The sequence below is a fragment of the Camelus bactrianus genome, chromosome 1, assembly GCF_048773025.1.
Source record: "Camelus bactrianus isolate YW-2024 breed Bactrian camel chromosome 1, ASM4877302v1, whole genome shotgun sequence".
Lineage (NCBI taxonomy): Eukaryota > Metazoa > Chordata > Mammalia > Artiodactyla > Camelidae > Camelus > Camelus bactrianus.
The window spans coordinates 89401258-89417340 of record NC_133539.1 but is presented as its reverse complement, the minus strand read 5'-3'; the positions used below and the strand labels follow the sequence as shown (position 1 = coordinate 89417340).

The 16083-nt window shown below is 33.2% G+C and overlaps 1 protein-coding gene across 11 annotated transcripts in view; it reads right to left on the bottom strand.

Annotated features, from left to right (window-relative positions):
• Positions 1 to 16083, bottom strand: part of IFT80 (intraflagellar transport 80) — a 150929-nt gene that overhangs the window by 59330 nt on the left and 75516 nt on the right. For 10 of the 11 annotated variants that reach the window (XR_012508759.1, XM_074368724.1, XM_074368734.1 and 7 more), the window contains 6 exons: positions 15731 to 15795; positions 12329 to 12464; positions 11770 to 11917; positions 10491 to 10662; positions 9542 to 9631; positions 9266 to 9438 (listed from right to left, as the gene is read on the bottom strand). Coding sequence is in view for 10 of the 11 variants with exons in the window: in XM_074368724.1 (XP_074224825.1) it covers positions 9266 to 9438; positions 9542 to 9631; positions 10491 to 10662; positions 11770 to 11917; positions 12329 to 12464; positions 15731 to 15795 (784 nt within the window). In the remaining variant the exon portion in view is untranslated. Of the gene's footprint in view, positions 1 to 9265; positions 9439 to 9541; positions 9632 to 10490; positions 10663 to 11769; positions 11918 to 12328; positions 12465 to 15730; positions 15796 to 16083 lie in introns of those variants that run through there. The other variant, XM_074368742.1, reaches the window with a different exon arrangement.

Sequence of the window (16083 nt, the reverse complement as noted above, 5' to 3'; positions counted from 1 at the left end):
CATTATATCTTATCTGTGCTACATAGCATTTTATACATATTATTATTACAGCCCTGCTTACAGTGTATTATAATTATTATGAATCTGTTTTTCCACTAACCTACACATTTACTGAAGCTCGGAGATCTGGGTTTCATTTCTCTTTGGTGAATAAACAGAGTGTATGTACGGTAAACGTTCACTGAAAAATTCTCTGAAGTCATAATAAAATTCAAGAATGAACTTCCCCAGTGTAAGTGGTTCGACTATCTTGCTCATGTTTCTAAGCCTGTAATGAATTTATTCTGTTCGATATTCAACTAAATACCAGTATCATTACATTATTATCACTACAATAAATTAGAAATATTATAAAAATCAAATTTGAGGATAATAAAAATCTAACAAAATGCCTTTTTTCCATTTGGTTCTTAGAAATTAATAGCCATTTAAATTTTATAATCCAATTAATATCTATTTATGTAACTAAGTTATTTACAGGGGAGGTAATTAGGTATGTATGTATGTATGTATTTATTTATTTATTTATGGAGGTATTGGGGGTTGAACTTAGGACCTTGGGCATGCTAAGCAAGCACTCTACCACTGCCATACCTTCCCCATTTGTAATTAAGTTATTTTTAAGGTAGTATTTTATTTAAATAGCAAACAAGAACTAAATGAATTACTAAAATCAGTGGTATAACACCAAAGACACAAAATCTATATATTGATAATTTGGAGGGAGATGAAAAGATTATTCCTCAGTTCCAGGCCTATTTTTGCATACAGTCTTGGACAGCATCTCAGCCTGCGACCCTGTGCATAACTCATATTAGTTGAAGCAGGAACAATCTGGTGGAGTATAGCTCTCCTACACTGTTCACTGTCATCTTGTCCTAAAGTATGGGAAATAGTCATTATAACAGTCAAAGTACATTATTTCTCAAGTCCTCTTGCTTTCGAATATGACATATGACTTCTGAATAAGCCAGTCATGATTTATCAGAGCCAACTATTGTAAACCTGTTGTACTGGACAAAACTGACTACTGACAAGAATTTTTGCAAAGTGTGACTCTTTAGTAGGAAAATCTGTTTCATTCCTAGCATGTTTTGGTTTGATGTAAACTAGTGACTTTAAAAAGTATTTTAGATATTCTGTATGTATTAATTGACAATTGATAGACAATTTAGAGAGATCTTAAAGACTTATTAAGAAATTACGAATGTCAGCTGTGTATAATACAAATGATAATGCCAAAGTTCAGTACAACTTCTTACAAAAATATATTGGTATAAACAACAGTGCTAAATCCAAGGGTCAATATTTGCTGCCCATCACAAACTCCTCACAAAGTTCCCTCATTCCTCTATGATTTTAAGTCTTTCAGAGAAAAAGAAGGTACACAGAAGAAGGTGTAGGGGGACTAGAAGATAGAGGAACAAAAGTTGAAAACAAGGGAAGGTAAAAACATTTCATAGAGGCTCAAAAGATAAGAAATGGAAGTAAGGATGCCTTCATTCTTCTAGCCCTCTCCCATAGCCTGCCCCCGTGTATCCCTAAGGCTCTGATTCCTGTGGTGCATGTGTGAGTGGAGACTCTGATGAACCACCTCTTTGGCACCTTAGAAGTTCCATTTCCCATTCTTTCTGTGTGACTGTACATGATGGAGGAAGGAGCTCTTGAATCCGCAAAACTAGAAATGTTCTAAGTAGAGAATACATTAGCATCCATTCTGGGTTGGGGTTTTCAAAAATTCCAAAGAGATACCTTATTATGGGACATCAATACATTTTAATTACATAGAAAGGCTAGAATATGATGTCTAATCCTGCATTTAGATATTAGATAATAAGTATTATCTATTATTAGTAGTATAAAATATATATTAATTATCTGACTGAAGAGCAATGGAAAGGAAAGGAAAACACTCAAATGATATGTGCTATTTTAAATGTTCTTTAAAAGCACACACTGGGCAAAAAAAGTTTCTCTACCACATTTAGGAGGGAATTCACTCCAAATTATATAAGACTTATGGGGACAGTATGTCTCAAGCTTTAAAATGGTTATTTGGCAAGCAAACAAATGTAACATTAGATTATGGGGCTGGAAAAAATCCATGTATCCTCTCTGATTTTAAATAGAAGGAAGTTATATAAAAAGATGTTATAACTTCAAAGTATAATTTTTTGCATAACTTGAATGAAACAAAATCACTTTATATAACTGGTATAAGTAGAGAAACTATTTTTATTAATATTTACATAAAGGATCAATATGCATGCTTGGAGTTTCTCATTTCTTAACTTTAGTTTTTGAAAAAAGACTACCACCAAATGTCCAGTGTGAATGTCAAGCAGACAACTTGTGTATCTACAGCTCTTCAACGGCTGCATCTTATTAGGTTGCAGGCAATTTTCAAATTCAAATATAAATGAGAGAAGCACAAACCAGCAAGACTATGCTTCTTAAACAGAATAACACATATTAACAAAGTAAAATCTGTTCCCTTCTAAAGGATTCAAACAAATGGGGAATACAGAAATTCAGGGATCATAAAGCAATCTAACACATTTGTCATCTGATATTTAAATTCTATCCTTCTAGAGTTCTGGAAGGATAGAATCAGAATATCACCATAATTGTGGTAGCTCACAGTGAAAAACATGTGACAATGAATATATGTATGTTCATGTATAACTGAAAAATTGTGTTCTACACTGGAATTTGACACAACATTGTAAAATGACTATAACTCAATAAAAAAATGTTAAAAAAAAAAAAAGAATATCACCATAATTGATTAAAGGATATGGGCAATGACTATCAATGGCTGCTAACATCACAAAAGATAGACAATTAGACAACCAGTTATTATGCAAATATACATAACACCAATTCTGACAGATCCTTTACAAAAAGAAAAAAAAATTAAACCTAAATCTAAATTTTCTACATTCAACACCAATTCACAGCTAATTCAGGGGGGAGAGAGACATGTTAAATACACCACAAAGACGAAATCAACCAAGTCCAGACTATGAGAAGTTTTACAGGCCCAGTTCCAGCAATGGCAAAATTGCAAGAAAACATAAAAAAGAACTAGGAGAACCTACAGAGTAAAGGAAACTTAACAATGTATCAACCAATCACAATGTATGGATCTTTTTCGGATCCTGACTCAAACAAACAAAAAAAAGCATTTATGAGACAATTGGAGAACTAAGAACCTTGAATACAATTACTTGTTAACTTTTTAAAGTGTGATCATGATATTGTAGCTGGATTTTTAAAAAATTTGAGATACATAGTGAGATACATAGATAAAATGATATCACTGGCATCTGTTTTCAAAAAATCATGGGGAGTAGAGATTATTCACAAATTGATAACTGCTAAAGCTGAGTGATGGGGATACTGTTCTATTTTTGTATATGTTTGAAATTTTCTATAAATAAATACTTTTAAAATTCCATCTTTTTTGATCCCACCTGATCTCTTTTGCTGAATCCTCCTCTTCAACCAGACCATAACGTGTTGACTATCAAGAGAATCTGCCTGCTGCCCTCTTTTCTTTTTCATTCTTTAAATTCCTGTAGGTAATCTTAGCCATACTCATGACCTCAATTACCCCAAAGGCTGATAATTTCCTCAGTAGCTTTCCCTCAATGTCTAGGACCTCTTCCAAAATTCACACCTATATATCCCTCATGAACTGGATAGATAAAGGTAATCAAAACTCAACAAATCCAAATTGTCAGACAGCTTAATCACCACCCTCTCTTCTCCCCACACAAAAAATTGACCATTTAGTACAGATCTACACAGATCTGTGTAGTGGTCTACACAGTTACTATAACTAAGCAGGACCCTATTGTCATTGGTGACCACCTGATATCTGTAATGGTGTTTGTAACTGCTTAACTGTATAATGGTTTAAAGGGTTTTTCTCAGGCTCTTGCTGACCAGGGTTAGGCTGGAGATGAGGAGGCTTGGGTGGTCCGCCCAACCCCCTTGTGGTGCTGTGTGCACAGATCATGCTCAGTGCCCTGCTCTTGCCCCCCATGCCTTCCTCTTGCCCCTCCCCATGCCTTCCTCTTGACCTCAGTGCCCTCCTCTTGACCCTGACACCTCAGAAATAGCAATTGGGTGTTTTGTGCATCTTGTTGTTCATAACTTGCCCTAACTGCACATTTGTACTTATTTTTAGCCCCTTATGGTTTCCTTGTATCCTGTTGTTCAAGGTGCAGCTCTCAGCCTACAGCAGAAGGTTCCAGGCCTCAGCCTGCCTAAAATGCTAGAATTATTTATCAACCTGACTATAAACTGCACAAGTTTTTCTCTAGACCACCTTTCCACAAACTCTCTTTCTAAGCACCCTTTGTTCTAGGCACAAGGATATTAGAAAATTCCCAAAGCCGGAAGAGAGCTTCATACCCAGCAGAGGGAAGGGGACCACTGCATCTGCAAAAATAAGAACAACTTTGCAACAATTTATTACCCTATATGCCATCTCTATGGAACCTAGCTCCACCCCTTGAACTTCTGTACTTTTACTATGAAACCCCCCTGCCTTCTCTCCCCAGCAGGCTCACAGTCTTAGAAGCATTAGCCCACTGTGACCTCCTTTGCCTGGCAAAGAAATAAAGCTGTCTTTTTCTACTTCATCCAAAACTCTGTCCTTGAGTCTTAATTCAGTAAATGGAGAACGGAGGCCGTGTTTTGGCAACAATACCAAATGTGGGCTTACCCTGCTGCTAAAAGACACAGACAAATTCAAGCTCTGCCAGACTTTCCTGGAATATACACGACACACAAAATTAAAAAACAGGAAAAAACAAACAAACAAAAAAACAAAACCCCAAAACACTATTTGATAATATAAACCAGTTCTGGAAGTCTTACTTTATGAGAATGATTACTTACTCACTCCCAGGAGGAAAGGGAAATACACGTGGAGAAAAAAATCAGATCTTTTTAAAAGACCACCATCTACACAAATAGGCATGCAAGAAGTCTATTAATTAATTAATCAACCAATCCCATAATTTTATCATTCATTCTATGTTTGAATATGTTTGCAGATAGGGATTATTCTACTCTCTAAGCAGGCCATTCTTTGAATTATGTTGTTATAAATTGATTCTTACATTGGGTCCAAATATCCATCCCTCTTACCTCTAATTTTTATATTAGCCATATCATTTAGAATCAAAATTGTTATCACAGAACATTGTTGGTTTTGTTCATTGCTGTCTCCTCAATGCCTAAAACCTGACACACTAGAGACACTCAATAAATAAAGAATGAACAATATCTACCACTTATTGAAGGTTTATTATGTGGCAGGCAGTATGCTAAGAGATTCTCACACACTCTTTTACTTAATCCTGACAACAAACAAGTGGTTTTTGTTATTATCACCATTTTAAACATAAGGAAACTAAGGCTTACAGAGCCTCAGTAACCTATCCAAAATCACAGAGTTAGTAAGTGCAGAACTAAAAATCAAACCTACGTCTGATTCCAAGGACCCTAATCCTAACCACCACATTTGTCCTTGTCCCATTCAGCAGCCCTTTTGAACAAGTCATTAAAAATGACTAGACATTTCACTAAAAGACTGTAATTGTTGTTGTTTTAAGGAAATCTCCATGTAATATCTAAATAAGTATGGCAGACACTCAATAAATATTTGCTCAATGAATGAATATGCAGTAGGAACAAATATTCCAACTGGTTTCAGAAATATCTGTCAAATATATAAATGAAGACAATACATAAAAGTTTCTTAAGAGTTTTTTAGCAATTATAATCACATCTGCTGATGATTTTAAGTCATTTCTTATCCAGTCCTTGATATTTATGCTTAAAGTGATGGGAAATTATGGGTTTCATTTAAGTGAGTCAGGGATCGAGAATAATATGATCAGATTTCCATTGTGAAAAGATCATTAAGACTACCATGTGAAGAATGGATAGGCAAAGGACAAAGTAGATGCAGAGAGATCAGTGATGATGTTATACCAAGAAAAACGTGGATCAGCTTAGACAAGGGGGCTGGGAGTGAAGAAGCAGACAAGTGTCAGAGGTATCTGGGAGAGAATATGGTTAGTTATTGGGGTTGTGGGGAAGGAAGGTAAGGAAAATGTCAAAAGTAACTCCTAAATCTCCAGCTTGGGGCAGACTGAAAAGATAAGATAGATTATCTTTGGAAGAGAACCAAGTTTATGAGAAAATAAATGTAAATTTGAACTCAAAACAAATAAGACATCCAATGAAAATGTTGAGTAGGCAGGTGGATAACTAGGTTCTGGAAGCAAATACAGGCAGGACAGAGCGGGAAGAGAGATGCATATCTGGGAGTCTTAAGTGTGTAAATGGTAATCTGAACCCTTGAACAATGCTCCTCGGCCTTTATCAACTTATCAAGCAGGTGTATAAGTCTACCAGCATTTGACCAACCCATTGAATCATAGTCTGGACGAAAAGCAAGAAGCACAAGAAAAGGAGATGCCAGGTAACTAGGAGGAACAGAGGAGCACCCAGTGTTTGTTCTTTTTCCCCATTACATCCTCTTTGCCTCTTTTCTTTTCCCTCTCCCTGAGAGCTAATATCTTAAGGCAAGGTCATCTGATGAAAATTGGAGAGAAGGGAAGAAGAGCACAGAGAGAAGGATGTAAAGATAGTAAGGAGGATTTGAAGTTAACAGCAGAGAATAAGTATGGTCACATGACATCAGTCTCAAAGGAACAGGGTTTTTACAAGAGAAGTAAAGATGTGGGGGGCAAAAAGGACACCAACTGCACTCACATCCAGACATAAGGAATGTAGAGTTGGAGAGAATAAACTGACTCCATTTGAGAGGACTGGTAGGGAAGGAATGTTCTCTGGAAAGAGGTGATTTTCACTTAGGTCAAGGAGATACAGGAAATGTTCAGACGGCTGTATTACAGGCTATCAGTAGAAGCCATCAGAGGCAAATTGCTTCATTGTCCTGCTCGGACACTTACGCACTATGTATCTACATCCAATGTTTGCAGAGGAAGTACACTGCAAAATGATTAAAAGTATTGCATGAAGATTAAGAACATGAATATTAAGTACCTACTATGTATAGATAATATAAGATGTCCTTCGAGAAGTGTACAGTCTGAAAGGGGGAAAATGATATATTTACGAACATAAATAATGAAAGAGATAAACAGCAATCCAATAAAACAGTGTAAGTAGTGGTACCAGCAGTACATATTTAATTGTTTGGTGATACTAAGAAATTCAGGTCCCCTGATATTGGAAGGCTCAGGTTCAAATCTTTTATCTGCTGCTTATTTATGAGTAACCCTCAACCTCCTCATTTGTAAAATGTTGTAATGACCAAATAGATGATACATGAAAATTGTTTAATCCAATTCCTGACATGTCATAAGCACTCAATAAACAGTAGCGTCACTATTATTAATGACAATAAAATGGAATTCCTAAGTTGGTTGTAAGCTCTTTAAAATAAAATTTGTTTAAGTGTTTGTTATATTGTACAGTGTTCAGAGTGCTATATAAATAGCAATGTCTAACATTTATCAACGTATTTTCTCAAAAACATTGGTTGAAAATATGCTGTAAGCACTATTCTTCTCTATTTCTTACGGAACTCATAGCTCTGTAATGATATATACAGTTTTCTGTTAGTTATTTAAGATAGAGTTTAAAAAATATTATTCATACTGTCTCTTTCCAAACTAGTTTAAAATTTATGAATTATGAATAAATTGAAGACAAGGATAATGGCCTATTCATGTTCGTAGAACTAAAAACATCTTTCATGATTCTTTGCAGAGGTAAACAATGACAATGAATTTGTGTAAATAAAAGATAGAAACAGAGTGGCTTAATTGTATGAAGAGCATAGCTCATTACTGTATAAATTAGATTTATCTTTAGAGAATTACGATACAAATGTTTACAAATCAGAAATAGACTCACAGACATAGAAAACAAACCATGGTTACCAAAAGGGGGATAAATTAGGATTTTTGGGATTAACAGATACACACTACTACATATAAAATAGATAAACAACAAGGACCTACTGTAAGCACAGGAAACTATATTCAATATCTTGTAATAACCTATAATGGAAAAGAATCTGAAAAAGAATATATATATAACTGAATCACTTTGCTGTACACCTGAAACTAATTCAATTTTGTAAGTCAAATATACTTCAATACAAAATTAATTAATTTAAATAAAGGGAGAAAATAGTATGTCCATGACAAAAGTAACTATATGCCATTTTTGTTACTTCTGTTCAAGGAGAAGGATATCTATAAAAATTCTAATCTAAGGGAATTACTAGTAAGGGGCCTGTAATTGAAATATTTATGGGTTAATTTTGAGTCCAGAGAGAGACAAAGATGATGAAAGACATTTCGAACCTGGAAAAATCAACATGCCAACTTTATAACATATAACTTCAGATGTATATAAGCCCTACAGCCTTGTTCACTGAGAGATACATACCTGCAAGAATGAGTAGAGAAACCTAATATGTCATACAGGAGACCAGCCTGCCACTCAGTCTCAGAAAGCAATCTGTCCCAAGGCCTAACCTAGCCGGGAAGGTTACTGACCACTGCTTGTTACAATTCTTTTCTTATTTCTTTCTTAGCTTCACAAATCTCTCTTGGCTCCTCTCTCTGCCTGTATGTCTGCTTTATCCCAATCTTTCAGTGGATTTCTCTTTTTTCATCCATCCCATAAATGCAGGTGATGTCTTACCACTCCACAATTTCCCTGGCAATTGTACCCATTCTCTGGTTCAACCACCATCCATCTGCTGATGACTCCTAAATCTACATGTCTAGTTCAAATCTTTCTTGAGCTTCAGGTCCAATAATCAACTATTATCACATATCTCTTCATGTATCTATCACGTATCACAAATATTTCAAATCCAACATCCCTTCCAAATCTGCTAATATTCGTACTACCATCTATCCAGTTACTGAAATCAGAAATTTTGGAGACATCCTAGACTCTCTTTTCTTCTTCAGACACAACTTGTAATCAATCACAATTCAGAAAAGGCAAAAATCTTTAATGACAAACTACTCACAAATATAAATATAAATTTGAATAAATTCTTCTATGATGTTAGGAAACTATTAAGTACAGTAGAAAATGTAATTTACTAAGTGGATAGAAGATAGAAGATAGAAGATAGAAGATATACATTAAGACCAATCAGGTTTTGGAATTGATGAAAAACATTTATTACCTTTCCCAATTGTAGAGATTAATATTGATCTGAATTGCTTGATAAACAAGGCCAGCCTGCAGAAGTACCATTTCAGCCTCCTGTATGTTCCCACTAAACATTAATATGTGGGCCATTTTTGATTCTTTAGATGGAAGATCTTTTATAGAATTGATGTATTGAACCTTATCAATCTAAAAAAAAGAAAAATATATTGGTAGGGGATAGTGATAGCAATGTAATAAATTATGATAAGAAAAACACACAAACATATACACATAAGTAAACATTATTTACTTCACCAATTGCTGCGTAGGCTATTTCTGCAGTAGTCATATCTCGATTAGCAACTGCCATGGCAGCTAGGCAAGCCCACATGGTTTGCTCCTGAGAAATATGAGAACAATTATTTTAACTACATGGCTGAACTGCCTTAAAATAAACAGTGAGTTTAAGTTATATTTTAATGAAAAAATTAAAAATTACTCAGTATGGCACTGAAAAACCCAATAATTTAATAAATAAATGATGCAAAATTTAATTGTAGCTACTTTGTTAAAATATATTAATAACACATAGAGATCTGTTTTGAATAAAAATTTTTGAAACTGTTCATTTCTAATTATCAAAGGTTTATGTTTGAACTTATCGTATACTTTTATGATAGCTCAAGGTTACAAGCCCTCCGGTCTTTTTGATGAGATGTCAAAAAATGCAACTTACAGAGAACCAGAGAAATAGTGAAGTTCTCGACAATGCTGTCAGAGCAGTAAGGAAAATCATCTAAAAGTCCTTTCACAAAAATGTATCCGAAGGGATGCTAACAAATATAAAACTAAAAAGTTCTTTGGTCAAATATACTTGGAAAACACTGGATTCAAGCAAGTTGGGAAATGCTGATCTAAAGTAAAGGTTCTTAACCTTAGCTGTACAAATCATTGGAGGAACTTAAAAAATATGTCCAGGCCTCACCCCAGATCTAATAAATTAGAATCTATGTTGGGGTTAAGAACTTGGAAATCTGACTTTAAGAAAAAAAAACTACACACTTAAATTATAGCTTCTTCAGAGAATGAATCACACAGCAACATCTATCTTGCTGTATCACTCATGTCTTCACCTATTAAAAAAAAGATGTGATCCCATTTACAATTTTTCTACACCTTAGCTCATATTATTTCTCATTTTGCACAAAGACATTGTATACACAATATATACACAAATATGGGTCTGAAATGTAAAGTACCTTAACAAAGCGACAAAGTCTTACGGCGTCTTCCCATTTCGAACTGCTTACATACTCGTGGAGAATAGCAGGATATGGTGATATGCTGATGTGAATCAGTGAGCCGTCAGCTCTTCTTATAGTTACCTGATTTCCAACAAAACTCACAATATGGGGATTTTTACTGAATTCACTGTTGAAAAAAGGCAAAGTATAATTTATATTCTGAGCAAAATTTTTCATATATATTAAATTTGGAGAGCTGACCCCTCCCCAGACATACCTCCAAAATATACCCCCAAAAAGTTAATTCCAGTGAGAATGAATATATTCAAAAAACATTTGACTCTAACTTGCTCTACACATTTAGAGCAAAATATAAAATATTTTAACGTGGCAAAAATTATTATATATTTGAGAACTTGGTATAAAAGTATTTGAAATTATCTTTTTTTCCCTAAGTCTTAAGGTAAATCACACAAAAAATTAAAGCACTTAGCTTCAGCTTTCAAAAGTGTAAACATCAAAAATTAAGCTGATTCCAAGATTATTTTCTCATAATAACAAGAGGTGAACTTTAAGATACTAACTTCTCCTCTTTAGCTTAAATTTTTTTTACATGATGCCTCTCTAGTTTTGCTAACATTACAGGCTTGAATATTAAAAAATGAACTCAAAATAGATCTTAAACTTAAGCTAAGATTTGGAATTGAGAAATCTTGGTATTCCTAGGTTGTCAAGAGTGAGAGATCTCCTTGCTGTTTCTTAGAGAATTTAGGACTATAAATGCATTTGATTTTCTGAAGCATATAACATAAAAAAAACTTTTCAGTAACCTTATATATACTTTTTTTATATTTAATATTAACCTAAAAATTCAATTCTAGAGAGATATATATTCCTGAAAGTCTCAATGTAAATGATAATCTGGGACACAGTAAATATTGTCACCAAGTTGTGTATCACAGAAAAATCTTGAGTGCCTATATAAAAATCACTAAACCACATTGAAAAAAAACTACCTGAGTTACCATTAAACAACAGTAAGATTGAAAATTATTTTCACATAAGGAAAATCATATTCATATAAGGAATAAACAAATAAATTTAATAATATTATATGACACTTTCAACTTGATTCCATCACTTAAATCTCATCAAACTAGCTCTTTAGCTGAACATTTTATTTAGTTGACAAAGTAAAGTGAAAGATACACTGCAGGACTGAAATTAGAGGCAAAGACACGACACCATTAATTTTATTTACCACAATAAACAACCCTATGCAGTAAAATGTTACCTTGCATCTCTTTCATATAATGTTTTAGGCAAAATGTCTCTGTCCACATAAACCGTATTGGGGTAATACCACACTGTAAATCGAGTATCTTGAAGTCCACAAAGGATATTGCATGTATCATTCCATGCCAAAGTATGCACCATTGTTCCTTATTTTAAAAAGAATATTAATGTACTATTAGTTCCACTAAATAAGTATTAAAAATATACCTTTAAAATCAGGTGATATACAAGACCCCAACTAACTGCTGGTAGGTATGACTATTTTCCTATTATATAGTGGTGAAAACATGTGTAAAAATTCACATAAAAATATTTGAACATTTTACCCAGAACTATTATATTTTTAATTCACAAGTCTTTCTTTCACTGTCAAGTTAGCTTTAGCAGCTACAGACTTGCTATTGCAATGGCAGTTAAGTAGGTAAGAAATGTTAAGAGACCAAAGCATTATTCATAGATTCATTCAAGCAAGTAAGCTATTTAGTATAATATATGAAAGAGTAGAGTTAAGAAAATTGAAAGTAATCAAAATTTTAAATATATTACAATTATTTTACCAAGTTTGACAATTTGTTCTTCCTTCCCAAATCGTTTCACTGAAGTAATACAGAGATCTCTATTTTTATCAATGAAAGCAATTTTCCTATCATTGGTAAGTCCCTTTTGATCCAGAGCAATTTCCAAAATTTCATTCTAAAATTTAAAAAAATGAAAATACTGGATTAGTTTTAGTGCTTGACATTAGATCATTTTAATTGTTTAATTACAAGAACATTTGTTTATTTAAAGATCAATTATAAGGGACAGGGTATAGCTCAGTGGTAGAGTGCATGCTTAACATGTACGAGGTCCTCGATTCAATCCCCAGTGCCTCCATTAACAAATAAATAAATAAACCTAATTATGCCCCACCGAAAATTCTTTAGAAAGATCAATTATATAACACTCATCTACTTATAATGATAAAATATTCCTGTTTTAAATTTAAAATTATTACTCATACTAATAATTCAAAAGCTAAAGTGTAGTTTTTTTTTTAATTTGCAAGGGAAAGATGCCCATTAAAACACTATAAAATAATGTATATTTTGAAACTCTGTAAGCTGAGACATACCTTCAGTTGTCCTCCTGTCCTATCTTTAGAAGACAGAGTGAAAGGGTGAGGCAAGTCTGGGTCACATGAGAAGTCTACTTTGATTAATAAATTCCTCACACCAAAATTTACTCTAAGTGGATTGACTCTATTTTAAAGATTCGTAAGAGTAGATTTGTAAAAACATCTTGTTTTTAGAGCTTTAAATTTTATAGATTCTTTCACATTCACTTCCTATGAAATAGGAAAGAATTTGAGATGTAGGTATTATACTTGGTTTCTGGATGAGAAGATGGAGATCCATAGACAGTAAGCGATTTTGCTCAGAAAAAGCTGGTAATAAGCATATCTAGAATTTAAAACCCAGACTTCTGACTGCAAGATTAGTGCTCTGTCCACAATAACAAAGTATTTCTGGCATACTGTATTAATCTATTCTACTGTTATACTACCTAGTGAAACCCATCTCCTTATAACTTGGAAATGGTTCAGTATGAATTTATTTCAACTCAGACCAAGAGGAATTTATTTACTGCTTACTATGTCTAAAGACTTGCTAGGATCTGTGAATTCAGAATTGTGACACACCACCGAGTTATTGCATCTATTATAACACCTTTAAAAACGGAACAAAACAGACATATACCCTTATATAAGTTGATGGATCAAGATAAGCCATATACTAGTTCATAATACCTTTTCACAAAAATTCTTCTCTTCCTTGGAATACTGTAATTTGTATTTTAAGAAAAAATAATTTTGTTCTATGTACATCAAGATATGGGTGAAATAAAACCCTAGGCATTTTCAAAATGGAAACCTTTCAGAGAAACTGCTCTTTACAACAAAGAATTGCTTACCATTACCATCAAAAGTACCTAGTTTATATTTTTAAAAACTGTTAAAAAGATATAATTCTCGTCTCTAAGAAATACAAAATCAAAGATGGACAGTAATGATAATGTCTTTTATGTACAGATAGTAGGGAGAAGTTTCCTCCTTCTCATTCGCTCCTGATTCAGCAGGGCTCCCGGATCTCCCTTGGTCCCATCCTACTACGTTCAAGTTGTCCTGTTCCTCCTGGGTCACTACTCACTGCAACAGGACATAAGCAGCTTCATGTTCATTTGAACTTTCTCCCTTGCCCTACACTAACATTCATTTATAAAAGACAAACTTGAGTTCTAGTTTTGGCTCTGTTATTCATTTGGGAAGATCTCAGATTTTAGTATCTTCATATAGAAAAGAAAATAGATTGAAGGAACTTTTCTATTATGCTATAAAATGCCAAGTTTTAAAATTCTTTGTATTATATACAAGGGAAAGAGGTAAAAATTTCCCGTGTAATCGAGTAAAGTATGAGATGAGGAAGTCTCCTCCATTCTTACAAACACTGAAATTGTAAATTTCTTACACTTAGGAAAGGTGATCTGGAAACAGAATTATCACATAAAATAAATATTTATTAAATCTTCTTAAATGACTCTCATTTCAATCCTATTACTGCACCTTGAAAAGCTGAGAAATTCACTCCCTTTCTATATGCTTAATCCTACTGAAAAGGAAAAGTTCTGCTTACATAGCCTTGATTTTTAATGAATATCTTGGAGGGAAATAGGCATCTGATGTAGTACCAGTGGGAACATAAACTGATACAGCTTCTTGGTAAGATAACTTGACAATACTTATTAAAATTACAAATGCTCAAATCCTTTGACCCAGCAACAACATTTCAAGAATTTATGCTACAGATACACTAACACATATGCAAGAAGATATATATGCAAAGGTAAGTCATCTTGGCAACACTGTAATAGCTATAAACAATGTAATGTCTATAGAGACTATAAACAACTTAATGTCCATCATGTGGGCACGAGTTAAACAAATTCTGATACGTCTATAAAATGTTATACTATATGGTGGGAAAAAAAAGGATTGGGAAAGCACTTTATGTATTGATATGGAAAAATCTCCAAAAATAGAGCACTATGTGAGAAAAGCAAAGTGCACGTTTGTATATTATATTTTTGTAAAAGAGGGAGAAAATTATATATATCAGTTTTATCTATGTATGCTCTAAAAATCTCTGGAATGATATAGGGAGATTAATGATGGTGGTTACTTATTTGGTGGAAAAACACTGTACTGACGAGAAACAGATATAGCAGAGAGACTTTTTCACTGTATGTTTTTTAATGCTTTTTAAGATTTCTGAACCATATGAATGTATTTGTTACTCAACATTAAAATTAATAATTACAAAAAGAAGTAAATAAAATATAAAGTAACACTTCACTCATAGCTCTGAACAATAAAGTTAAAAGTATCTTTAGACCATAATACATCACTTGTTAGAATGCTAATTTAATAAAATGTGCTTATCTGTTTATTTTAAGGCTAAAAATCAGAAACCAATAAACAATTCACAATTTGGGGTCCTTTTGTATTTCTATAGAAACCTTTTTTTTTTTTTTTCAGCTTAACTACAGTCTTAAAACCTAAGAACAGGTCAGTGGCCAAACTGCAAGCTGTTTAGAAGTATAAACACATTTTTATTTACTGATACTGATAGGTGCTAAAAGTTTAGTCAAGATAGAATATTTTATTGAAAAGCAGTAAAGAGCCTGAGTAAAAAAACATAGAAGTCAGATTCTTTTATTCAATTAATTTGCATATATAGTTTTCTATTATAGAGTTTACTAGTGCTTAGTTTTTATGACATTTTTAGGCAAAATACTCTATATAGAATGCACACTGGCTTTAAATATCAAACTAATTTTCATGTTTTCCTCCTTAACATGAAAATATTAATTTTTAAAAAGAAGTATATGGCTACTTATATTAAAAATAGCTAATGTATTACCTTATGAGAAAGAAGCTTCCCGTCTCCCAATGGTTTTCCAGTTGATGTCTCAAAGAGGAAGATTACTTGAACAAAAAGTAAAGCATTAGTTAATGTGTTACTTTAAAATTTTTATTGGTAAATTTCAATGGAATTATCATAATCCTAATGAGAAATTATTTAACTCTTTGGACCACAGACTATCTATCAGCACAGAAGAGAAGCTGAGTCAGGTTCCTACTTAGTAATGGGGTCATATTTCTTAAGAAAACAATGGAACTGAATACACCTTCCACAAACATAAATTCCTAATTAGAATTGCTATTAATAGTATGGCATCAACATGCCATAGGATCAACAATGGCAAGTCCAAA